Raw genomic sequence first — 27,833 nt, forward strand, 5'->3', positions numbered from 1 at the left:
AACAGAGCAAGACTGTCACAAAAGAAAAAAACAGAAACCTCAAATTTAATGTAATATTTTATAAACTGAATGAGCCATTTTCACACATGCACTTGCTCCTTTAAAATACATACTGTCCTGAGTTTTAACAAATGTTGTCTGGTAGTTATTCTGTAATAATATTCCAGGCCAATCTTGGAGAAGCAGATTTGGTTATCCCTAGTATGATATCAAAGATGTGTAGTCTGTTTAAAAAACTGGTTGAAATTTGTGCCACATTGATTACATTTCCAAGTTTTCTCTCAAGTAGGGATAATTTGGTAAAGCCTGAAGACACACTACTGCTTCCAGGTCCTTTCATGTTCACCATACTTACGGGATTTTTCTCCTTTATATGTTCAATCAAACTGCAAAGGCGTGGACATTGGTTTTGTCTCACTTTAAGTTCTGGGTACATGTGCACAATTTGCAAATTTGTTACATAGGAAAATGTGTGCCATGGTGGTTTGCTGCACCTACCAACCCATCACCTGCTACTAAGGCAAAAACGCATTGGCTATTTTTCCTGATGCTCCACTTCCCTGCCCTTCCCACCCCCATCAGCAGGCCCAAGTGTGTGTTGCTCCCCTCCCTGGGTATATGTGTTCTCATTGTTCAGCTTCCACTTTTAAGTGAGAACATGTGGTGTTTGGTTTTCTGTTCCTGTGTTAGTTTCCTGAGGATAATGGCTTCCAGCTCCATCCACATCGCTGCAATGCACATGATCTCATTCCTTTCTATGGCTGCATAGTATCCCATGGTGTATATGTACCACATTTTCTTTATTCAGTCTATCACTGATAAGTATTTGGGTTGATTCCAGGTCTTTGAACATTTCATTTTTTAAAACCATTTATTTGTAAGGTTGTCTCTAGTATGAATACTCTGTTTCCATTTTGATGTTCGGGTGTTTCCATTTTGATGTTCTGGTAAAAACCTTAGCATGCACATTACATTTCTGTGGTTCCTCTCAAAGATGTATATTCTGATGCCTAGTGAGTTCTGATGCCTGGGGAAAGCCTCTGACACATACATTTATATGATTTCCTTTCAGTATAAACTCTCTTATGACAAGTAGTGATTGAACTCTAGTAAAGGTTTTGCCACCCTCATTTCATTTCATACATCTATGCCCTTTTAATTACCTAGATTTACAAGTTCTGGCTTTTGAGTAGAATTCTTGCCACACGTATTACACTTCTGTGATTTTTCTCCAGGATGTATACATCCTGGAATATATATACAAATTCTTACACCTAGTGAGTAGTGAATACTAGCTTAAAACTTAGGTATATTTACTGCATGTGTAAATGTATTAAGTCATAACTGCATTGCTACAAAAAAAACCTGAGGCTGGCTAATGTATAAAGAGAAGAGTTTAATTGGCTCACATTTCTGAAGGCTTAAATGAAAACACGGTGCTGGCATCTGATCACCCTCTAGGGAAGCCTCAGGAAGGCTAAAATCATGGTGGAAGGCAAAGCGGGTGTAGGTATTTCACATAGTGAGAATGAGAGCAAGCAACAGGTAAGTGCTATGCACTTTTAAACAGCCAGACCTCAAGAGAAGTCACTATTGCCAGGACAGCACCAAGGGGATGATGCTAAATCTTTCTCAATTTGAGAAATCCACTTCCATGATCCAATCACCTCCCAATGGGCCCCACCTCCAATACTGGAGATTACAATTCCATAGGGATTTCAAGAGAAGGGGTAAATATACAAGGTATATCAGTAAGTATGAGTTATTCGGTGATTCCAGAAACTAGGACAACGTCTAAGGCCTTGTCACATTGAGTTTAGTTGTAAGGTTCTCTCCAGTATGTCTTATTCGATGTTTAGTGAGGCCTGAGCGACAAATAAAAGATTTCCCACACTCATTACATTTATAAGGTTTTTTGCCAGAATGAATTCTTTGGTGTTTGTTGAGGGAAAACAACCGCCCAAAGGCTTTGCCACATTCAATACATTTGTATCTTTTCTCTCCAGTGTGGATTCTCTGGTGACTTACAAGATGTGAACTATGCCTGAATACCTTGCCACATTCATCACATTTATATGGTTTCTTTCCTGCATGAATTATCCGATGTGCAGTGAGGTTTGAGCTCCGTTTAAAGGTTTTGCCACACTCATTACATTTGTAAGGTCTGTCTCCAGTATGAACAGTCTGATGAAGTCTAAGATGGACACGCTGACTAAAGGAATTCCCACACTGATTGCATTTATAAGGTTTCTCTCCGGTATGAATTCTCTGATGTCTATTGAGTGTGGAGCCCTGATTAAAGGCTTTGCCACATTCATTACATTTGTATGGTTTCTCTCCAGTATGAACTCTTCGATGCCCTACAAGATGTGAATACTGACTGTAGACCTTGCCGCATTCATTGCATTTGTAGGGTTTCTCTCCACTATGAATTCTCCGATGCACTGTAAGACGTGAACATTGACTGAAGACCTTGCCACATTCTTTGCATTTGTAAGGCTTCTCTCCAGTATGAATTCTCCGATGCCTTGCAAAAGCTGAACGGTCACTGAAGACCTTGCCACATTCTTTGCATTTATAAGGTTTCTCTCCAGTATGAATTCTCCGATGCACTGCAAGACGTGAATGTTGACTGAAGACCTTGCCACATTCATTGCATTTGTAAGGTTTCTCTCCAGTATGAATTCTCTGATGAGCTGCAAGTCGTGAATGTATGCTGAAAACTTTGCCACATTCATTGCATTTATAAGCTTTCTCGCCGGTATGAATTCTCCAATGCACTGCAAGACGTGAATGCTTACTGTAGACCTTGCCACATTTATTGCATTTGTAAGTTTTCTGTCCAGTATGAATTCTCTGATGCACTGCAAGACTTGAACGTTTACTGAAGACCTTGCCACATTCATTGCATTTGCAAGGTTTCTCTACAGTGTGAATTCGTCGATGCACTGCAAGACTTGAACGTTTACTGAAGACCTTGCCACATTCATTGCATTTGTATTGTTTCTCTCCACTGTGGATTCTCCGGTGACATACAAGATTTGATCTATGTCTGAATGCCTTGCCACATACATCACATTTATATGGTTTCTTTCCTGCATGGATTACCTGATGTACAGTGAGGTTTGAGCTCCGTTTAAAGGTTTTGCCACACTCATTACATTTGAAGGGTCTCTCTCCAGTATGAACTGTCTGATGAAGTCTAAGATGGACACGCTGACTAAAGGATTTCCCACACAGATTGCATTTGTAAGGTTTTTCACCGGTATGAATTCTCTGATGAACTGCAAGGTGGGAACTTTTACTAAAGGACTTGCCACATTCATTACATATGTAGGGTTTCTGTCCAGTGTGATTCCTTTGGTGTCTTACAAAATATGAATTTTTTCTGAAGATCTTGCCACATACATCACATTGATATGATTTCCCTCTTGTATGGACTACCTTATGTACAGTTAGTAGTGAGGCCCGATGAAAGGCTTTGCCACACTCATTGCATTTGTAAGGTTTCTCTGTAGTATGTATCCTCTGATGATTAATAAGGCTGGAAGACGCTTTAAAGGCTTTGCCACACTCATTACATACATAAGGTTTTTCCCTAATGTGTGGAGAAACTAAACAACCGTTATTACCTGTCTTCTCTGTTTCATTACATTCATAGAGTCTCCCTCCAGTTTGAACTTTCTGCAGTTCAGCCAGACGTGACTTAAAGCTTGATGTAAGCTGGTTTTCAATATGATTGTTTTCTACATCCCCTTGACTATGTTGATCTCTTTTACCAGTAAGATTGTTTTCATGGGGCACTGGCACTTCTTTATCATTTGTTTCACCATCTTTCCATTGAAATTCAAGGTCATGTAGATGTTTCTGTATTTCCCTGAAGTATAAATTTTCAATATCATAGCTTTGATGTCTTTCCAGTGCCACTGTTTGGAACCTTTCTCCTGTATTACTGTTCTCTGTTGGTGGTAATTCCTTGATCACACATTTAGGAGAGATACCTGCAAAACATAATGAACATGAGTTTCTTTTAAACTACTACTATTGATAAATATTTTATATTGGAAACATACCTACACTAAACATAATCTTTATACTAGACAGGTGTGAAAGTTCTCCACCATGATCTTTTATTTTTAGAAATACAAAATGAATAGAAGTCTATAGTAAAGAAAGGGTGACTACATGTAATTCAAATTAATTTTAGGAAAGCCTAGTTTCAAACATCCTATGACCAAAAGACTTATGTTGTGCAAACATATATTGGCACTAAAACAAGTATTTTGCAACCAATGACACCAAATTACAAACCAATTGGCAGAAAATGTGGCTCTCTCATAAGAGAATAAAAGTTATATATATTTACTTCATATTTACTGTGTACAAACAAATGCCAAACTACAGCAAGATATAGTGTAATGGTAAACATTCACAAGATAAACTAATTAATATCATCATATAAATTAATAAATAAAACACTCTAATAACCCACGATAAAACCAGCAGGTAAGTAAAATACAATATACAATATACTTAGAATTCCATACTATAAATTTGTATATTGCATATACAAGTTTGCATCATATGCAAATACACAAATTTATAGTATGGAATTCTAAACAAATCTCCCTTTATAATAAGCAAGAACATATATTCTAGAGACAGCATATGATAACTAGAAAATATGTTGAGATCACTGACTTTTAAAGATAAAAGAAAGATAAATATGTCTATGGCCATACCACCTGGAACACAGCTGATCTCAGAAGCTAAACAGTGTCAGACCTGGTTACTACTTGGATGGGAGAAAGGTAAATACACAACATAATATAGAATAAAAAGTGGGGAAGGAAAAATACTATGATTTCATGCCTACACCTATGAAACAATCAATAGAGCAACTCCCTATCTATTGTCATTTTTTCTTGAGACGGAGTCTCACTCTGTCACCTAGGCTGGAGTAAAGTGGCATAATCTTGCCTCACTGCAACCTCCACTTCTAAGACTCAAGCGATCCTCCCACCTCAGCCTCTCAAATGGCTGAGACCAAAGATGTTCACCACCACGCCCACCTAATTTTTTTGTAGTTTTGGTAGAGACAGAGTTTTCCTATGTTGCTCAGGCTGATCTCGAACTCCTGAGGTCAAGCAACCTGCCTGCTGCAGCCTCCCAAAGTGCCGGGATTACATACAGGCATGAGTCACCACACCTGGTCCTATTCATTGCCTCTAATTACCTAGTTAACTGGCCACAAAATATATATCATAAAGAGATTTCTACTTGAAAAGCATATGAACTAAGATAAAAGACAACAAACACTGTTTGGAAGAAACTACAAAATGAAAACTTACAGATACGATGAAGGCTGCTTTGATATAAAGACTTATGTCTGCCAAAATTCCTATGTTGAGGACCCAATCCTCAATGTGATAGTATTTGGAGATGTGGTCTTTGGGAGGCAATTCGGTCCTCTGCCATGTCAGGACACAGAAAGAGAAAGCCATGGTAAACCGGAAAAAGGGCCCATGCCATGCCAAGAACCAAAATGGCTGGTCTTGACATGTTAGACTTCTCACCACCCAGATCTGTGAAAAGGGAATTTCTGTTGTTTCAACCACCCAATCTACAATATCTACTATAGGTAGCCATGCTGACCAGGGTAAAGCCAATATGCTATTTCATTATAAACATAAAACAATGTTGATATGCTTTATTTAACAAAGAAATCTGTGAGTCTTTACTAAAAAACAATATTCTAGACTAGCTAACAGCACTAACTTGTTTAAAAAGTCTTGAGGTAAATTACCACTATTTAACACACAAGCACAGTTAGTATGCCCATGGGATTCATGTATCTACATCCAATTTACAAAGAAAGTAAGATATGCACCTACGTTTGCAGGATCAAACATTATGTTTTTTTCAAAAACTGCCCAAGCAGGTACTGCAGATAACAGGCCACCCCAAATACTAAGAGTGTAGATAGAAATACTTCAAGTGCCATGCTGTGTTGTCAAAAGCATTATTCAGCCATCCCCATGAATGACAGTATCTGACTCATCATTCCCTGCACATAATGATTTAGACAGTGTTCTCAGAAAGTGATCAGGCCAAGGCAGGTGGATCACAAGGTCAGGAGTTCAAGACCAGCCCGGCCAAGATGGTGAAACCCCATCTCTACTAAAAATACAAAAATTAGCTGGGTGTGGTGGCAGGTGCCTGTAATCCCAGCTACGTGGGAGGCTGAGGCAGGGAATTGCTTGAACCCGGGAGGTGGAGGTTACAGTGAGCCGAGATCACACCACTGCACTCCAGCCTGAGCGACAAAGCAAGACTCCATATGAAAAAAAAAAAAAAAGAAAAAAAGAAAAAAAGGAAGTGATCAAGTGAATGAGTACAGTCATCCCTTACAGAGTGAGAGTAGTGTGGGAGATGAAGGAGTTATGCAATAATGGGAGTGTAAAACTAATATGCTAGTAAGTAGCCAGGTATTCTGTCTGGAATAAAGTACTATTTTAGGAAAGGCCAGGGAAGAGAAAAGGCAAGAGGAAAGGGCAAGGAGTAATGTGCATGGGGCAGCAGGGTTTGTGCTTGCAGAGCTGTGGGTATATAATTTCACCAGGAACAGTTAAAATCCTGACTTTGGACAAAAAAAGAAACTAATTTAGAAGTAGCATTATACTGGCCAATACTTAAAGATGGGAATTATACTATGGGCACAGGACAAGGGAAGACAGTTAAAAAGGAGGCAGTGTGAGGATATGGGAAGAAAGCAGACTTATGTCTTTATAATATATGCTATGAATTTTATCAAATTGAATGCCCCACGAGTTATATTTCCAGGCATATGCTCAACAACCCTACATATCAGGAGATATGCGAAAAAATGTTCCTACAATTTAATCCTGAAGAAAAAATTTGATAACAGCCATGAAGAGGAGATAGATGAATTTATTCTGTACATACACAAAAAGACAACATAAAACCTTATTGATAGTACAACAATGTTAAGGAGACTTGGGATGCAGAAGAAGAAACCCTAGCAAAATAGGCAAATATTAATCTGAAAAAACTAAGAAAGCAGGAAATTGTTGTCAAGGTTTAAATACACGTTCATGGAGACACAGTATATATGGAAGTAATCTGGGATATCAAAAACATAACATGGGAGCAGACCTGTAAAGGAGTCATTTTTCTATGTGACTGAAGTCAAACTGTTACCAGTTTAAAACAGGATGTTATAAATCTAAAGTGTTTTCTGTAATTGCAATGGTAACCACAAAGAATGTATAGAAGACACACACAATGGAAATAAAAGTATGTCAAGACAAAAGAATCAACTAAATAAACACAAAGGCAGTAACGGATATGAAGAACAAAAAAATCTAAGAGATATAGGAAACATTCAGCAAAACAGCAAGAGTGAGTCCTTCTCTATCAGTAATTACATTAAGTGTAAGTGGCTTAAACTCCACAATCAGAAGATAGAGACTGGCTGAATGAATTTTAAAAACAGGCTCCAACTACACGCTATCCACAAAAGATTCATTTTTATTTGAAGGACACATGCAGGCTGAATTGAAAGGGTGAAAAAAGATATCCCTTATAAATGGTAACAGAAAGACATCAGAGGTGGCTAAACTGGTATCAGTCAAAACAGACTTTATGTCAAAACTGGTACAAGAGACAAAGAAGGGCATTATGTAATAATTAAAGGGTTAATTCACTAGAAGATATACCAATTACAGTTATATATGCACCTAATATTAGAGATCCTTAATATATGAAGCAAGAGAAACATAACTAAAGGGAGAAAAGTTCCACAGTAATAATAAAAGCCTTCAATGGACCACTTTTATAAATAGGACAGACAGAAAAAAAGTAAGTAAACAGGCAACCTAAACTATACGTTAAATTGGACCTAACCTACATATGCACAACACATCTCCCAAAAACAGCACGAAAGAATTTTTTCAGAACTTCACACAGAACATTCTTCAAAAGAAATATTTAAAAGTAAAACTTTTTAACACTTATTTTTTGTTGAAGCTGGGTCTCGCTCTGTTATCCAAGCTGGAAGGCAGTGGCATGATCTTGGTTCACTGCAACCTCTGCCTCCCAGGTTCAAGTGATTCTCCTGACTCAGCCTCCCGAGTAGCTGGGACTACAGGTGCGCACCACCACGCCCAGCTAATTTTTGTATTTTTAGTAGCGACGCAGTTTCGCCATGTTGGCCAGGCTGGTCTCAAAATCCTGACCTCGTTTAACACATTTGAAAGACTGAAATCATAAAGCGTAACTTATCCCTTCATAATAAAATAAAACTAGAGATCAACAGCAGAAAAAAAATTAGAATATCAACAAATATGTGGAAACAACATATTCCTAAACAGCCAATATGTCAAATTGGAAATCTCAAGGGAAATGATAAAATATCTCAAAACAAAGGAAAATGAAAATAGAACATACCAAAACTTATGTATGCAGAGAAAACAGTGTTAAGATAGAAAATTGTTAGATATAAATGCTTCTGTTAAAATAGAAGATCTCCAATGGAACAGAATAGGAAACCCAGAAATACAGCCACATACCTACAACCAACTGATCTTCGACAAAGTCAACAAAAACAATTGAGATAAGACATTCTATTCAATAAAGGGTGCTGGAAAAACTGGCTAGCCGTATATAGAAGAATGAAACTGGACCCCTATCTCTCATCATATACACAAATTAATTCAAGATGAATATAGACTTAAATGTAAGACCTCAGGCTACAAAAATCCTAGAAGAAAACTTAGGAAAAACACTTCCGGATAAAATATAATTTTTTAAAAAAAATGTATTGCTCATTCCCTAAGCATGACGGGAAAAAATATATAGGTTTTATAAACATCAGTTGAGAAGTTCTTGAAGTGCAAGAAATGGGCTACATGTATAATAAAGTAAGATTTGAAAATAATAATTCAGTATAACATGATGGACTTGAAAGCAGACAGGAGAATAATTATTATAATATAGCACTTGTTCCAAAAAAAAAAAAAAGTGTGATTTAAAGAAAATCCAGCAAGTTATATCTAGGAAACTGAAACTTACTACAGAAAAGCAATGTGTCTGATATAACAAGTATGACCAGGCCGGGCGCAGAGGCTCACCTCTGTAATCCCAGCACTTTGGGAGGCCAAGACTGGCAGATCACCTGAGGTCGGGAGTTCAAGATCAGCCTGACCAATATGAAGAAACCCCATCTCTACTAAAAATACAAAATTAGCCAGGCGTGGTGGCACATGCCTGTAATCCCAGCTACTCAGGAGGCTGAGGCAGGAGAATCGCTTGAACCTGGGAGACGGAGGTTGCAGTGAGGTGAGATCGCGCCATTATTCTCCAGCCTGGGCAACAAGAATGAAAATCTGTCTCAAAAAACAGAACAAAACAAACAAACAAATAAAAACAAAGTATGACTAATCTCTTTCATGGTATTTCTACAATTAAGATAGTAACTATATTAAAAAAATATATTCAAGGTATTAAAAAATTTCCAATGAAAAGAACTGTAATCAATTTCATTAACAATTTTTTTTTTTTTTTTTGAGATGGAGTCTCGCTCTGTCACCAGGCTGGAGTGCAGTGGCGCAATCTCTGCTCACTGCAAGCTCCGCCTCCCGGGTTCATGCCATTCTCCTGCCTCTGCCTCCTGAGTAGCTGGGACTACAGGCACCCACCGCCACACCCTGCTAATTTTTTGTATTTTTAGTAGAGACGGGTTTTCACCGTGTTAGCCAGGATCGTCTCCATCTCCTGACCTCGTGATCCACCTGCCTCGGCCTCCCAAAGTGCTGGGATTACAGGCGTGAGCCACCGTGCCTGGTCTCATTAACAAATTTAATAGTAGGAATTAAGTCAGGAGAAATGGGAGTAAAAGAAATAACTGAAACTGTCTTATTACAACACGATGGAGTTTGTGTAAGTTTTAGAGAAACTGCTCCTGAGCTATACTATCTGTACTAAAGAAACAAATCTTGTAAAATATATAAAATGATACACATTCCCCAATACAACACTACCTCAAAAAGAAACATAAAACAAAGAAAACTGAGTATCCTCAAAAATATGGAACTGATTATTAAATAAATAAAAACAAAGTTCACTTATAATACATGAAAATGCACCAGATTAAAGTAGCGGTCACTTAAAACAAATTATGTGGACTTAAAAAATATAAGCTTTGGCCGGGCGTGGTGGCTCACACCTGTAATCCCAGCACTTTGGGAGGCTGAGGCAGGTGGATCACAGGGTCAGGGATAGGCCAAGCGTACTGGCTCAAGCCTATAATATCAGCACTCTGGGATGCGAAGACCAGAGAATTCCTTGAGCCCATGAGTTCAAGAGCAGCCTGAGTGACATAGTAAAACCCTGTCTCTACGCGGGCATGGTGGCACGCATGCATAATTCCAGCTACTTGGGAAGCTGAGGTTGGAGGATTGCTTGAGCCCAGGAGACAGAGATTGCAGTGAGCTGTGATCACACCACTGCACTCCAGCCTGGGCAACAGAGCAAGAACCTGTTTTAAACAAACAAAAAAGCACATGGACAGAAAACAGGGAATTGGATATTTTAACTCTGCCATAAAGTTCTCTGCGAACTTCAGCTCTGGAACCACCACTGATGTACAAAGAAGGCAGCAGAAAATATATACAAAGGAGACAGTGAAAGGCCAGATACAGCATTGTGAAGCTTTTTATTTTTGAACCAACAAGGCTTCAGTCTCAAATAACGGAGGGGCTCCCAAGAAAGACAACAGAGAAAATACAAAAATGCACAAGGGCAAATCTGAACTTCTAGAAGGAAATTATACTCACCTAGGAAGACCAGGTTCCTATAGTTCTCCAACATCACATCCTTGTACAAAGCTTTCTGCACAGGCTCCAGGCATTTCCACTCCTCCTGAGAGAATTCTATGGCTACATCCTTGAATGTCAAATGCCCCTGAAATGAAAAACACATTTCAAAAAGAAGCAATATGAGAGCTCTTTTGTTTACACAAAATGAGGAGAGAACTATCACATCACTTTGAAGTGTGTGTTTTGACATATCTATAAAAGGCATCTGTGAGAAAGTTATTGGTCCCTAATTTTAGTTTGTTATAAAATACAATAGGAGACTATTATATTCTCTACATCAGTGTATAGTTCTATTTTTGTGGACAATACAAGAAATACACAAATAAGAAAAACACATGGTTATCCCTTAAAAAGTGTTAGATATTATGTTCCATACATCAACTGTGTCTAGGTGAGCTAGTATATGAGTGGTGTTTTCAGAGATGACAATGTCTACAGCGGCTTTAAAGGTCAGAAACTAAAAACTGTGATGACCAGAGCAACAGCAATGACTAAAGTTTTGGAACACTCCCCATGTGCTGGGCATTATTCCAAATGCTTTACACGTTCTAATTCAAATAACAACATAATAGCCTATGAGAGAGAGACTTGTTCCATGTTACTGTGTCACAGACACGCTAACAAACTTGCCTAGGTCAACAACCTGAAAATGGCAGAGCAAGCATCTGAACCCAGATGTCTGAGAATTAGAGTTGAATCAAAACAATCAAACAGTTACATTATGGTTACAGAATATCCTAGTCTGTCTGTGCTGCTATAACCAAATAAGACAGACTGGGTAATTTATGAACAATAGAAATATATTTCTCATAATTCTGCAGGCTGGGAAATCCAAGATCAAGGTGCCAGCAGGACTGATGTCTGCTGAGGGATGATCCCTGCTTCCAAGATGGTGTCTTGTTGCATTTTCTGGAGGGGAGGAACGTTGTGTCCCCACGTGGCAGAAGGGACAGAAAGGCCAAAAGGCAGTGAACTCCGTAGGATAAGCGTTTTGATATCTCACTGACCAGAACACCATGTCCCATTGATAAGGGCAGACCCCTCAGGATCCAATCACCTACTAAAACCCAAACCTCATAATACTTGGAGATTGGGCATTGGAGATTAAGTTTCAAATGAATTGTGGAGGAGAGAAAAACACTCAGACCACAGTATTCCATCCTGCCCCACCCAAATTCATGTACTCCTCACATGCAAAATGCATTCCATCCCAATGGCCCCCCAAAGTCTTAACTTTTTCCACTACCAATTCAAAAGTCTATAGTCTACAGCTGCATCTAACTATACTCTAAATCAGATATGGGTGAGACTCAAAAATGTGTTTCATCCTGAGGCAAACTGCTCTCCAGCTGTGAACCTGTGAAATCAAATGACTTAAGTGCTTCCAACATCCAATGGTGGCGTAGACACAGGTTAAATATTTCAACTCCAAAATGCAGAAACAGGAAAGAAGAGGTAGCCACTCCCATGTTAAGTCTGAAACTCAAATAGGGCACACATATTAAATCTTAAGGCTTGACAATAATCTTCTTTGACTCTATGTCCCACCTTCTAGACATCCTGGAGTAGGAATTAGGTCCCCAGTGTCCTGGGGATCCCTGCCCCATTAGTTTTCTTGGGATCACCCACATGGAACTTCTCACAGGCTGTGGTTTCCCGAGCTGGGATCACATACTGGTGACTCTACAGTTCTGGGGTCTCAGGGGTGGTCCTGCTTCCAGGGCTCCCCTTGACCTTGCCCTAATAAGCACTCTCTAAGGTGTCCCTGCCTCCATGGCTAGGCTGAGAATTGCCTTAGTGGTGACCTCCTGTGGTAGCACTGAAAGGAACAGGATGAAAGGTTAGGGGCCACTGAGCAAAAAGATGACTGACATAAACCAGTGTCTGCTATAACACAGAAAGACATGAGGGTGAAGATCTAGTACCACAGATATCTGCAGTACCAGAGTCTATCCACAATAGTACAGAAAATAGGGGAGCTTCTGAGTAGAAAGCAGCAAACCTCTTCAATAGGGAGATGACAAGCAAAGGCCCAGAGAAAAAGCATGGGAAGTCTCCAGAATCTAGGGTAGTTGATTGGAATGTCCTCCCTGAACAAAGCAGCCACCAAATCTGGGGAGGCAGCTGATTTTTTCAAATGTTGAAGTCATAAAAGAAGACAATAAAACATACAAAGAAACAGGGAAATACGGTCTACGAAAAGAAACCAACTGAATCTCTACAAACCTACATGAAAGAAATGGCAATTTACATCTTGGCTTTGAAGAATTAAAAAGAAATGTGGGCCGGGCATGATTGCTCACAACTGTAATCCCAGGACTTTCAGAACGCCAGGCAGGAAGATCACTTCAGAGCAGGAATTCGAGACCAGCCTGGCCAACATTATGAAACCCCATCTCTACTAAAAATACAAAAATTAGCCAGGCATGGTGGCACATGCCTGTAATCTGAGGCTGAGGCATGAGAATCGCTTGAACAGGAGGCAGAGGATGCAGTGAGCTGAGATCCCACCCCTGCACTCCAGCCTGGGCAATAGTGTGACTCTGTCTCCAAAAATAAAGGAAATGCGAAGGTAGGCAGATCACCTGAGGTCAGGAGTTTAAGACCAGCCTGGCCAACATGGTGAAACCCCGTCTCTACTAAAAATACAAAAATTAGCCAGATGTGGTGGCACGTGCCTGTAGTCCCAGCTACTCAGGGAGACTGAGGCAGGACAATTGCCCGAACCCAGGAGGCAGAGGTTGCAGTGAGTCGAGATCATGCCACTGCACTCCAGCCTGGGCGACAGAGCGAGACTCCATCTCAAAAAATAAATAATAAATAATTAAATAAAATAAAGAAAATGAAGAGAGTCTAATGGGCCCATGAAAAACCGTCAAGCACCAAGAACATATGCATTCTGGGAGTCCAACAAATAATGTGAATATATCTAACATTACTGAACTTTACATAAGCAAACAAGCTTTAATGAAAGACCTAATAAAGATATTATCAAAGACTGACAAACTCGATTCTTTTTGGAAGACATGGTGACATAAAGGCCTGCAACTGAAAAAATTCAGAGCCATGAAAACACAAACAAAATATGTGGGATTTTTTTTTTTTTTTTTTAAAGACACAGTCTCACTGTCACCCAGGCAGGAGTGCAGTGGCACGATCTCAGCTCACTGCAACCTCCACCTCCCAAGTTCAAGTGATTCTCCTGCCTCGGCCTCCCAGGTAGCTAAGATTAAAGACGTGCACCATCATGTCCAGCTAATATTTGTATTTTCAGTAGAGACAGGGTTTCACCATGTTGGCCAGGCTGGTCTTGAACTCCTGACCTCAGGTGATCCACCCACCTTGGCCTCCCAAAGTGCCTGGATTACAGGTGTGAGCCACCACACCCGGCCAATATGTGGAATTTAAATAATATGTGACTGTGTTGTGTAAAAGGAGAACCATAATAATTTTGGAAAGAAAATGGAGGGGTTTGCCAATCTACTTGTGAACCTATTATTTATAATCTAAAACTTTATAATCAAATATAATCTACAACAAGATATACAGAAAAATTCAAATTAAAGATTCAAGCAAATAAAATGTAAGCAACAAAATATTAGATCTTAAAAAAACACAGTATTTTATAATCACACAGCGAGCCAGGCCTCCCAAAGAAAGATCAGTTATTTATTTTTGCTTTTGTGGTATAGCGTCCTAACAGAAGCAACCACTCTTTAAACTGACCAACCTGAAGGAACCCTCAAACACCTGTGGTGAAGAGAGCATTGTGGCAGCCATGGTGAAAAATTATAAAAGATCCATATGTCTTCATTCAGAGATTGTTCCAAAGAGGATGCAAAACAAGCTATTAGTGCTTATTAACAAAAAAAGATGTATCTTTGAAAAACTGGCACAATGAAATTTCACAACAGAACATGTACTGAAGAATTGTTTTCTAAAATCTCATAATGACACGTAAATGCATCTTGACACCTCTCACTGACTCTTGCCACAGAACTTACAACTGTAGCTCCCCACGGAAACATGAGGGATGATGGAGAAAGTGACAAGGAAAAGAAACCCGGGTTCCTCCAGGTTGGGTAATTGAAAGAGTGATTGCCTCTTTAGGATGGTGCATTTCCTATTTTCCTGGATCTGGCAAGATTTCCCACTACTCTAAGGTGCAATGGTGTCCTCATACACCAACGACACATGAGATTTCCCACCCAATAAAAAAAAAAAAACAAAACTTACTACTATGTTCTGTTTACATTTTGAGGCTATGGAGAAAATGAAAACCCTTCGTATTTCCATTTTCCAATTCCTTGGACTGTGAGGAGGTTTCATTATTTTGTGGAAATCAAACCAAAATAATTTTCATTCTTTGCTCAATTTTCCTTTACTGCATTCTAGGAGCCATTTCATATTCTGTAGTTAAATTTTTAAAATATATATGCCTTGATGTCCTTTTCTTAGGTTATAAATTTCTTTCTGTGTAAAACTAAAGCTGGGCACGGTGGCTCATGCCTGTAATCCCAGCATTTTGGGAGGCCAAGGCGGGCGGATCACCTGAGGCCGGAAGTTTGAGACCAGCCTGACCAACATAGAGAAACTCTGTCTCTACTAAAAATACAAAATTAGCCAGGCATGGTGGTGCATGCCTGTGGTCCCAGCTACTCAAGAGGCTTAGGCAGGAGAATCGCTTGAACCCGGGAGGCGGAGGCTGCAGTGAGCCAAGATTGCGCCATTGCACTCCAGCCTGGGCAACAAGACGAAACTCCGTCTCAAAAAAAAAAAAAAAGCTAAAATGTTTCCTTGATGCCCATTTTTGTTTGCTGATAAATTACATTGTGTATATTTAAGGTATACAACATGGTATTATGGTATGGATGGTAAAAAAAAAGTCATTAGAGTTTAACAAATTAACACACCCATCATCTCACAGTTACTTTTTTTTTTTTCCCCTCTCTTTTGGCCAGAACAGCTAAAATCTCATTTAGCATGAATTTCATATATAATAAAACATTATTTACAGGCTGGGTGTGGTGGTTCACACTGTAATCCCAGCACTTTGGGAGCCTGAGGCAGGCGGATCATCTGAGATCAGGAGTTCGAGACCAGCCTGGCCAACATGATGAAACCCCCCTCACCATCTCCACTAAAAATACAAAAATTAGCCAGGCGTGGTGGTGCACGCCTGTAATCCCAGCTATTGGGAGGCTGAGGCAAGAGAAAATCGGTTGAACCCGGTAGACAGAGGTTGCAGTGAGTCGAGATCACGCCACTGTAGTCCGGCCTGGGTGACAAGAGCGAGACTCCGTACAAAACAAAAAGCAAAAAACAAAACAAAATTATTTCCTATCATCCTCGTGTTGTATTAACTTCTTAATGCCTAAACTGCATCTCTGCTTGAAATTTTACCAAAAAAACAAATATATACATCATGTGATGTTTAAAATAAATATAATATTTAATAATAATTGGTGCAGTGAGAGAATTTGGCTCCGTCTTCTCTGATAACAAATGTTCAGCTCTTACATCTGAGCAAAATTATAACCTTAAAACTTAAAACAACTGCTGGTAAGAGTCCCCGCAGGAACACTGCAGTCTCTGTGAGATGGATATTCTGACCATGGCTAGAATCTGACATTCAGGTTGATTTCATATTTTTAAATCAATGATGGAATAAAATACACTCTAATGTCTGTATCTAGTTTTCCATTCAATTCCCCGTCATTAAGGTGGTGCAGTTAGAAATAGTGACTCATTCATACAGCTTCAAATGTAGTATAAAATCAGGCAGAAAGATCTCCGCTTACACGCCTCCTTTTCCATATTTCTTTTTTTTTTTTTTTTGAGGATGAAGTCTTGCTCTGTCACCCAGGCTGGGGTGCAGTGGCACCATCTTGGCTCACTGCAACCTCCACCTCCGGGTTCAAGCTATTCTCCCGCCTCAGCCTCCTGAGTAGCTGGGATTACAGGCCCCTGCCACCATGACTGGCTAATTTTTGTATTTTCAGTAGAGACGAGGTTTCACCATGTTGGCCAGCTGGTCTCAAACTCCTGAGCTCAAATGATCCGCCCACCTCAGCCTCCTAAAGTGCTGAGATTACAGGCATGAGCCACGGCGCCTGGCCCCTTTCGATAATTTACTAGGTATTTATGCACATTAATATGTGACTTCCACATGCAGCTTCTCTATTCCTGGTCTACAGAAAGCTGACAGTGCATCCAGATGTGGCCCCTAAACAATCCCTGCTGCCCAACAGCTCTGATACCACGGGACCCTCACCCCGTCTCCATCCATGTCTGGGTGTGAGCCCTTCCCAGGACCATGCCCAGTGCAGCCTCTTCCCAAGTTCATGTCACTGGATCATGGTGAGATGGAATCTAAATAAGATGAGAGGAACTGAGGAAAGGCATGGATGAGCATGAGCAAATATGTCAGGAAGGACACTTCAGACTCAGAGAAGATTTGCAACTCCGACGCCCTGTACTTCACAAAGGAAGGAGACAGAATGACCCACCAAGAATATCACTTCACCTGAGTAAAATATCACTCTACCTGAGTAGCCATCACTGACTCCTTTTCCTTCCTCTTCTTCCTCTTCTGGGTTTCTTTCTCAGTCAATGTAATTATTCACACATCAAACCTGAAAGTAAAAAAATCTGTTGTTTAATGCTTGGAAACAACACATTCCTTTCTGTGTCACAACCATGCACACAGGGAAGAACTCAGCCTGTGGAGAGACAGCCCACTGTACCAGGGGGGATGCAAGAATAATAAATTCCTACACAAAGACCAAGTGAATCTTTCGCCGTTTTCTTCAGCATTAGCTCCCCTCCGGGAGAAGCCCACGCACAGGCTGCAGCAGTGTGTAGCTAGGCTGGACTGAGCTCCCATTCAGGGCACGGACCTATCCCTGATCAAACCTCATGCAGCGCACAGCCCCCCATCCCCTCTGTGGGTCACAGGCTGAGCTCTGCCCTCGGAAATGGGGGACACAGAGACTGGAAGCTCAATGCTGGATACAAATGAGAATCAACTTGGGGCTGGGAGCGGTGGCTCATGCCTGTAATCCCAGCACTTTGGGAGGTCGAGGCGGGTGGATACCTGAGGTCAGGAATTCGAGACCAGCCTGGCCAACATGGTGAAACACCCTCTCTACCAAAAATACAAAAATTAGCCAGGCATGGTGGCGCACCCCTTAAATCCCAGTTACTTGGGAGGCTGAGGCAGGAGAATCACTTGAACCTGGGAGGCGGAGGTTACAGTGAGCCAAGATCAAGCCACTGCACTCCAGCCTGGGCCACAGAGACTCTGTCACCAAAAAAAAAAAAAAAAAAAAAAAAAAAAAAAATCAACTTGGGTACCTTAAACATTACGGAGGCTGGGCCCCACCCTAACTATTGGAAGGAGAATCTCTATAAGGGGGAATGAACCATGTGTTACAAATGCCTTAGCACTGTAGTGTGAAGCGAGGGTTGAGTAGTCTCAAAGGGGGCAAGACTACCACAGCCCCAGTCTCCCAGCTCTGATCTCCCCTTGGGGCCTTGTTGTCACCAGTTTGTAGAAAGTGGAAGGCAAAGGACCAGAAAGAAACACACAGAGCAGAAAATATGGACCTGCCTTTATTGGCTTTTATTTGCAATCCTAGAATCAGACAACACCTCATTCTTAAAATGAAAGGAGTGTTCTGTGAGCTAAGGGGAGGAGGTTGGCTTCGTAAGCTGAAAGGGGCTGAATGGAGCAAAATCGGGAAACTAAAAGCAGGTTGGTTGTTTCAAAGTTACTTTTCTTTGGGTTGCATTTTCCCCAGATCCTCAAAATGTAAAAACAACATAGTAGTAAGTTTTGTTTAAATGAGTGGGAAGTCTCATGTGATGCTGGTGGGAGAGGGCACCTTTGCAGCTCGGGATGGGGGAAATCTTGCCAGATTACCTGCAACTGAGGGCCCAGAGAGTTCTAGGCACAGGGACAGCCCAGGTAGACACCCTCGGCTCCAGGAATAGGAAAGAGGCCTGTGTGGCTGGAGCAGAGGGAGTGAGGAGGACACAGGTAGGAAATGAGGTCAGAGAGGTCCCGAGGCAGCAGATCAGGTAGGGACGAGGTCTTCAAACATTTTTCTCCCACAGCTCACAGCACTTTTAGAAACTATGCATTTCCCTACCATTTTAGGTAAATGTAACTTTTCTTTATCATTTGAATTAAAACCCTTCTATATAATGTCATATCTTCTCTATTTCAAATATATCCTGACACGTAAAGCTAGAGCCAGGAAGTATAGGGCCACCGTCATCTGAGATGTGCAGGAGCGCAGGAGAATGTACTTAGGGAGTTTAGGAAGTCACTTTAGACACATAAAGGTGGAAACGTCTCTTAGACGGCTGAACAGACAACAGAGGAGACAACAGGACACAGAATTCTAGAGTTCAGGGGACAGGCCTGCAGGGGACATGGAGACGTGTAGGTGAGTAGGTGGGTGATATGGATCAGGTTTGTGTCCTTGGCCCAAATCTCACACTGAATTGTAATCCCCACTGTTACTGGTGGGGCCTGGTGGGAGGTGGATGGATCATGGGGGTGGATTTGTGATGAATGGTTTCGCACCAGCCCCTTGGTGCTGTTCTTTATCACAGTGAGTTCTCACGACATCCGGTTGTTTAGAAGTGTGTAGCGCCTCCCTCCTCACTCTCTCTTGCTCCTGCTCCCGCCACGTGAGACACCTGTTCCTACTTCGCCTGCTACCATGTTTGGAATCTTCCTACAGGCTCCCCAGAAGCAGATGTCGCCATGCTTCCTGTGCAGCCTGCAGAACTGTGAGCCAATTAAACCTGTTTTCTTTATAAATTACTCAGTCTCTGGAATTTTGTTGTAGCAATTCCAGAATGGACTAATATAGTGGGGTTTAAAGCCATGAGATGAGATGATGAGGAAAGACAGTAGGTGTGGACAGAGATAAGAAGAGGTTCAAGGACTAAGCCATGAGTCTTTCCCACATTGAGAAACATTCGAAGTCAGGACACAGCAGCAGAGGAAAATGGTCAGGGAGGTGACAAGAAAATTAAACAGAAATCTCCTGACAGGAAAAGAAAGACTAAAGCAGGAAAAGAAATACATTGGATTTAGAAATGGGGAGGTCACTGGTGACTCTGAAAAATAAAGTTATCAGTGGAATGGTGGATATGCAAGTTTGACTGGATGCATTCAAGAGGGAATTGGAGGCAAGAAGTGAAGACGGAGAGTATAAATAAGATTTTAGCACAGAAGAGGGGTACTCATACGGGCAGAAATGTAGTTAGTAGTATGTTTTGTTTCAATTAGGGCAGAGTGGAAGGAAACGATAAGCTTTAGGGTCTGTGTGTGTGCATGCATTTAATGGGCAATACCACCATCAGTAAACAATGTTTAAAATAATTCCCTAGAGGTAAAAATAGACGATGCAGTTGTTACACTTTATAATAGGCCAATTTTTTTTCTCTTTTTAACTTATATTTTAAGTTCAGGGGTACACGTGCAGAAGGTGCAGCCTGGTTCACAGGTAAACGGGTCATGGGGGTTTGTTGTATACATTATTTCATCACCTGGGTTTTTTTGTGTGTGTGTGAGACAGTCTCGCTCTGTCGCCTAGGCTGGAGTGCAATGGCACGATCTTGGCTCACTGCAACCTCTGCCTCCCGGGTTCAAGCAATTCTCCTGCCTCAGCCTCCTGCTGGGACTACAAGCATGTGCCACTACACCTGGCTCATTTTGTATTTTTAGAAGAGCCGGGGTTTCACTATTGGTCAGGCGGGTTGCGAACTCCAGACCTCAGGTGATCCGCCTGCCTCGGCCTCTCAAAGTGCTAGGATTACAGGTGTGAGCCACCACGCCTGGCCCCATCACCCGGGTATTAAGCCTAATGTCTATTAGTTATTTTTCCTGATCCTCTCCCTCCTCCCACCCTCCACCCTGAGGTAGGCCCCAGTGTGTGTTGTTGCCCTCTATGTATCCATGTTTTCTCATCATTTACCTCCCACTTATGAGTGAGAATACACAGTATTCGGTTTTCTGTTCCTGTGTTAGTTTGCCAAGGATAATCGCCTCCAGCTCCACCCATGTCCTGGCCAAGCGCATTATTTTGTTCATTTTTATGGAAAGGCCGTTGTTTTGTACTAGGCTCCCGCACTACCAGACCAAGCCAGAATGAAGTCTCTCATGCTAAGCGCCACATTAGCAAACTGACCCTTGAAATAAGTCACGTTTAGGAAAAAAGAAAATTCCAAAAAAGAAAACAAGAACAGGAGTTAAAAAATGAATTTGTAATAATTTCCCTTCTTATCACGACATCGTAACACGGTTTGAGCACATCTCACACGAGTGTGAAAACCCAATCATCACATTTATTAACTATAAAAGGATCGAATTTGTTGTGATTTTGTCCTTCAACAGTAAGAAACTGGGAAATGTGTTTCTCTAAGTTCGGTGAGCCATCCTAGCAAATTAATCAAACCTCTGGCTGGGGTAGTAGGAATGCCAATTTGGAGTCAGTAGGTCAGAAGTACAGGTGACAACCTACTACTTTCGAAATGGTAGCTGAAGTGAGCCGGGGAGGTCTTGTGAGACTGAGCCCTTAACCTGTGGGCAACCTGTGGGAGATGACTCTAACTCCAGGTAGACAGTGCCAGAATTAAATTGAATTACAAGGCAATCTAGCTGGTGTCCGCTGGAGAATTGTTTAGTGTGTAGGAGAAAACTCCCCAACACTGGCCACAGAAGAGTTCTGTGTTAAGTGTGAGAGTAGAAAGGAAAAAATTTGTTTTTTCCTTTACACTCTGCAATTACTAGGCCTGTCATTCTCCAAAGAGCATTACCCATCCTCTCCCCAAACTGCCTCCCCAGCACCTAGTGGACCCTCTTGCCTGGAGAAAATATCCCTGTTCCACACTGAGTTTAAAGCATTTTGCCTCGTAGCTCCCTGTGATTGTTGCAGCAGACAGAGGTGGGGGGAAAGTAATCACCACTGTCCTGGCAGCGAGAAAGTAACAGCTGTATCTTCCGAGGACAGTCCCAATTGAAATCTTTGTGCTGCAGGTCGTTGTGATATCATATTCTCTGATTCTTTGAAAAACCTTCCCTAAGCCACCATCCTGCCATAGACCCACCACAGAAAACCCTCCCTAACGAAAGCCTTTTGTCACTAGAGTTTGAGGCCCTAACGTTCCCCTCCTAAACTGAGACAGGTTTACAAACTTCCTTGGGGTCCACGCCCTTCCCAGATACTCCATAGTGCTCCCCATATCCTACTACGAAATCCCACATGCCCCAACAACTCATAAACTCCTGCTGACCTAATACACACAAAGATACCTGAGGACTCAATGACCCAAGACACCCGATTCCATTCATAATGACCCCACACTTGAACACTGGCACCACCATCTACTAAAACAGATGTCTCCAATGATGCACATACCCCAATGAGACGCAACATCTTCCAAGGAAACTCTCCATATTGACATTTAGATAGTCCAAAATGCATCTATAACCATCTTAACTTGCAGCCCCAAATACTCCAAAATAACAAATGTAGCCCCCAAAGTGATGGACCCCACAGAAGTCACTATCGAGAGTGCTTGCTGTGCTGCAGCTCTGGGTTCCACGCCCTCAGGACCAATGCACCACCACTCCAGCTGCCCACTCTCCCCGTGGGCTCAGCTTAGGACTTGTTCCTCAATTCAGCTGACCCTTGAACAATATAGCTTTGGATTGTGTGGGTCCACTTTTAATAAAATTTTCCTCAATAAACATCCTGAAGAATATTTTGGAGATTTGCACTATTTTGTTGGCTGTACAACAAGAAGGCCTGGACAATGAGAAGTTGTTCCTTAAGTCAGGAAGGGAATGCCTTTTAAAGTTCTTTGATGTTGGGCCGGGCACAGTGGCTCATGCCTGTAATCCTAGCATGTTGAGAGGCCGAGGCAGGCAGATCTCTTGAGGCCAGGAGTTCAAGATCAGCCTGGCCAACACAGTGAAACCCCATCTCTACTAAAAACACAAAAAATTAGCTGGGCATGGTGGGACATGCCTGTAATCTCAGCTACTTGTGAGGCTGAGGCATGAGACTTGCTAGAACCCAGGAGGCAGATGTTGCAGTGAGCCGAGATCGCGCCCCTGCACTCCAGTCTAGGCAGCAGCATAAGACTTTGTCTCAAAAAAAAAAAAAGGGGGGCGGGGGGACAGGGGGCAAAGGACCTGAACATTTTGCAAATAAGACATACAAATGCCAGGCGCGGTGGCTCATGCCTGTAATCCTAGCACTTTGGGAGGCCGAGGCGGGCAGATCACCTGTGGTCAGGAGTTCAAGACCAGCCTGACCAACATGGTGAAACCCCCGTCTCTACTAAAATACAAAAATTAGCCAGGCATAGTGGCAGGTGCCTGTAATCTCAGGTGCTTCGGAGGATGAGGTCGCAGTGAGCTGAGATCACGCCATTGCACTCCAGCCTGGGCAACAAGAGTGAGACTCTGTCTCAAAAAAAAAACATACAAATGACCAACAGGTATATGAAAAGGTACTCAAGATCGCTAATCATCAGGGATATACAAATCAAAACCACCATAAGCTATCACCTCATACCTCTTAGGAAGGCTATTATCAAATAGGCAAGAGATAACAGGTGTTAGCAATGATATGGAGAAAAATGAGCCCTCGTACACTGCTGCTGGGAGTGCACATCAGTACAGCCATTATGAAAAACACTATGGATGTTCTTCAAAATATTAAAAATAGAACAACAATGCAATCCAGCAATCCCATTTCTGGGTATAAATCCAAAGGCAATCCAATCAGTATGTTTAAGAGACATCTAGGCCAGGTGTGGTAGTTCATGCCTATAATCCCAGCACTCTGAGAAGCTGAGATGGGAAGATCGCTTGAGACCAGGAGTTAGAGACCAGCTTGGACAGAACAGCGGGACCATGTCTCTACTTAAAAAAACAAAAAACAAAAAACTTGGGAACTTCTGCCCCCTCATGATCACTGCAGTATTATTCACAATGGCCAAGATATAGAAACAACCAAATTGCCCATCCAGGAATGAATATGTAAAGAAAATGTGTGTGTATATATATTTATGTATGTGTATATATACAGAGTGTGTGTGTGTATATTTATATAATGGAATATTATTCAACCATAAAAAAGAAAATCCTGCCGGGCGCAGTGGCTCACGCCTGTAATCCCAGCACTTTGGGAGGCTGAGGCGGGTGGATCATGAGGTCAGGAGATTGAGACCATCCTGGCTAACACAGTGAAACCCCGTCTGTACTAAAAAAAAAATACAAAAAATTAGCCGGGCGTGGTGGCGGGCGCCTGTAGTCCCAGCTACTCAAGAGGCTGAGGCAGGAGAATGGTGTGAACCCGGGAGACGGAGCTTGCAGTGAGCCGAGATCGCACCACTGCACTCTAGCCTGGGCGACAGAGCGAGCGAGACTCTGTCTCAAAAATAAAAAATAAAAATAAAAATAAATAAAATCCTGCTATTTCCAACAACATGGATGAATCTGGAAGACATTATGCTGGGCGATATAAGACTGACACAGAAAGATAACTACTGTATGTTCTCACAAGTAGAATCTAAAAAAGTCCAATTCATAGTAACAAGGCGGAACAGTTGTTACCACAGGATGCTGGGTGGGGAAAGTGGAGAAATGTTGGTCAAAGGGTACAAATTCTCAGTTATAAAATGAAGAAGTTCTGAGGAATCTAATGTACTTCGTGGTGAGTTTACCGTACTGGACGCTTTAACAGTTTGGAAAGTTTTTGAAAAATCTAATAAATTATGGGGTAAAAGTTAAAAAAAGGCAATATTTAGAAATTAATGACATCAGCTGATTACAGGATGACATCAAATCTTATTTCAGAAGTTAGTAATTATAGAAGAAACTGAATAAACTAAAATTTAAATCAAGCTTCCAAAATAACAATGAATTAACTGTAAAGCAACTACAAGGAAAAAATAAATCCATTAACAAAACAAAAAACCAACACTCTCAACTCTCCTTCAAAGACATACAGTATTGTAGGCCTGTAGAGGTGGTTCACACATGTAATCCCAGCACCTTCAGGGGCTGAGGAGGATGGAGTGCAGCTGAGAGGCTGCAGTGAGCGGATATAATTTTACCGCACTCCAGCCTGGGCGACAGAGACCCTGTCTCAAAAAGAGAAAAAACAAACAAAAAACCAAAGATACATCTTGTAGTGACAGTCAGTCATTTCTTGCCTATTTCTCTCCTCCTCCATCCTCTACTCCATCCCTGGAAAGAAGAGCTACAAAATGACTGAATCAAGTCACTGCCCTGTGGCTAAATAGGGATTCCAAATATCTTTTGACATAAATAAATACAAAATGCACAAGCCTTGTAGAAAAGAGTGGTAATTTTCATCCTCATAAGTACAATTTAAAGAAACAAATTTTAAATTAGAGTATAAAGTCACAAATCAATACATTAAAACAACCATCCATATCCAATCAACTCACCGCTCATCTGGGTGGGGTCCTCGCCCACTCTCTTCACTACTATGTGTTTCCCTCTCTCATTCTGCACGTCTTTTTTCCCTTTTCTGTTTTTCTCCCTTTTCTTTATTCCCTCTTTTATGTCTATTCTGCCCAATGCTTCGAAACTTATTTCACCTCTTGTTGCTCTTTCTCCCCAAACTTTCCCATTGTCCCCAGCCTCCACGTATTCCTGCCTCTTTTCCCCCATCTGAGCTCCCTGTCTGCTCTCCCTGTTAAAATCCCTCTTCCCTGTTAAATTCCCTTTTCCCTGTTACATCTCCTTTGTTCCCACTCTCTAGCACCCCCAACTTCCTAGGCTTCCTCCTTGCTGTGGTTCTCCCTCTACTCTCCTTTGTTACCCACTCCCCTCTCCTTCAGTCCCAGCACCACGTGGCTCTGTCAGCCGCGGCTCCAACTCTTACCTTTTCCGCCCCCCGCGTCTGACTGCAGTGCCTCCTCCTTTGCCGCCCCTCTATTTTGCTGCCCTTCTGCTCCCTGAAGCTCTCCCTTTTCCCTAATTTCTTTATGTGCTTTTCTCCCCGTGCTACTTTCTCCATGCGTCCTCTTGCACTCTTGCTCTCTTTGCCAGTCCCTAAATTATCATCCATTTTGCCGTGTACTCATTCTTTTCTCCCCAGTTTTTCTTTCTGTCCCGTCGCTCCCCCTCTTTTCCTCTCCTGATCCCTCTCACCCACACATTCAGGAGGAAAGGGGAGGAATAACATGCCCACCTCCCGGAAGAGCACATTTTCCAGTGGAGTAAAAATTTGGGAGGGAACGACAGTGGGTGTCACAAGACAGACTCGGGTGACCTCCTGCAACGCGGAGTCAGGAAAAGCAGTGGTTGTGAAGGGGCAGCCTGGGGAGGGGAAGGACCCGGCGTGAGGAGGACACTAGGTGGCGCGCGGAGGACACTAGGTGGCGCGGGGGACGGTGTCTCAGGACAGGGAGGGTCTGCAGAATCCCAGGACCTGGGAGGAGAAGCGGCTCCTTCAGCAGCTGGGAAGCGGGCGCTCCCCTCCAGGGGTCGACAAGGGCGAAGCTCGGGGGTCTCGACTGGTGGGAATCCACCTCGCGAGGGAGGACTTGACTTCGCCCGGGGCCGAAGCAGAGGTCAATAAGAGTTTTAAGCAGGAACACGACCTGAATGGGGTTATCGACATGGTTATCTACATGGCAGAAAGGCAGGGGGCAAGGAACAGCCTGAGAGAGATTTTAAACCGACAGGGAAGCAATTCTCGGACTTACGTGGGGAGAAGTGCCTGTTGCAGGGGCGAAGGGGCTATGGGTATTTTAAGGTCCGTAGCGATCCCCAGATCACTGGTATGGAGAAGTGAGGACTGCAAAGTGCACGTTTAATCCAGGCAGACGGAGCGAAGCAATGTTTAATCCACGTAGACTGAAACACACACACAGCGATAAGGCCTTTCCCTGGCGCAATCTGCTTCCGGGAGTGACGGAAACTGCTAGCGGAGAGAAAAAACTGGGAGGCCAGGGGGCGGGGCCTGGGCGAGCCGCGACCAGCAAGGGGCGGGTCGGAAAGAGGGGCCTGACTCGGGGAGGGACCCTGAGAGGGTGGAGCCGGACCGGAGCGGCAGTGGGCGTGGCTAGGTGGGGCGTGACGGAGCCGCGGCGGAGGATGGGGCGGGGTTTCATGGGGTAAGCGGGGCCGAAATAGAGCCTGTTATTTACTCTGGTTCACAGGCAGCATGTCTTTGGTTTTCTGACTACCTCTTGTCCTGTGAAGCAGCGTTGCTGCCTGCCTATTTTAAGTTAATGTTTCAAAATTTAAGGTTAAAGCTTAAAGTTGTGGTCCACTTATATTGGAAACTAAGATGATTTCTTAACAAGTTGAACTAAGTCAAAACCGATTTTTACAAGCTTGGTGGACTCCATCCACTCTTGCCGGTGATGCTGAAGCTACTCAATAGTCAGGGAACTAGGATCTCGCTGGGGATTTGATGTGGAGCCGTGGCTGGATCCAGGAACCCGGAAGACATTATGCCAAGCGAAATATGCTAGACACAGAAAGACAAATACTGCATGTGCTTTTACACGTGCAAAGTACAAACGTCAAATTTACAGTAACAGATTAGAAGGGTGGTTACCAGGGCTGGGGGATGTATCCTATGCCTTTATCACCATTATATTTTGGAAGCAGATAACTTCTCTGGCCTCACAGATTCACAGCTGGGCAGAAATTTTGCCTCAGGATGAATCACACCTTGATTCTCACCCATGTGTGGTTCAGATAATATTTAGGGGGTATTCTGCCCTAAGAGCTGCTACAGGAATGGATTAAGACTTTTGAGAGTTGATACTGAAATGGATTAAGTCTTTTGAGATGGGCCAGCAGTTTTGGAGGCCCAGGTGGGCAGGTCACTTGAGCTCAAGAGTTCAAAACCAGCCTGG

The 27,833-nt window shown here is 42.3% G+C and overlaps 1 protein-coding gene and 1 pseudogene across 1 annotated transcript; both read right to left on the minus strand.

The window, feature by feature from the left end:
* Positions 1–1,376: 1,376 nt before the first annotated feature.
* Positions 1,377–26,800, minus strand: ZNF616 (zinc finger protein 616). The gene is given in 5 exon segments (XM_063701875.1): positions 1,377–1,797; positions 1,800–4,001; positions 10,857–10,983; positions 17,446–17,533; positions 26,670–26,800. Coding segments are annotated over 4 exon segments (2,376 nt in total). The 5' UTR covers positions 17,458–17,533; positions 26,670–26,800; the 3' UTR covers positions 1,377–1,762.
* LOC115931693 (uncharacterized) lies at positions 21,200–21,282 on the minus strand (annotated as a pseudogene).
* Positions 26,801–27,833: the final 1,033 nt, after the last annotated feature.

This window comes from Gorilla gorilla, chromosome 20, assembly GCF_029281585.2.
Source record: "Gorilla gorilla gorilla isolate KB3781 chromosome 20, NHGRI_mGorGor1-v2.1_pri, whole genome shotgun sequence".
Classification (NCBI taxonomy): domain Eukaryota; kingdom Metazoa; phylum Chordata; class Mammalia; order Primates; family Hominidae; genus Gorilla; species Gorilla gorilla.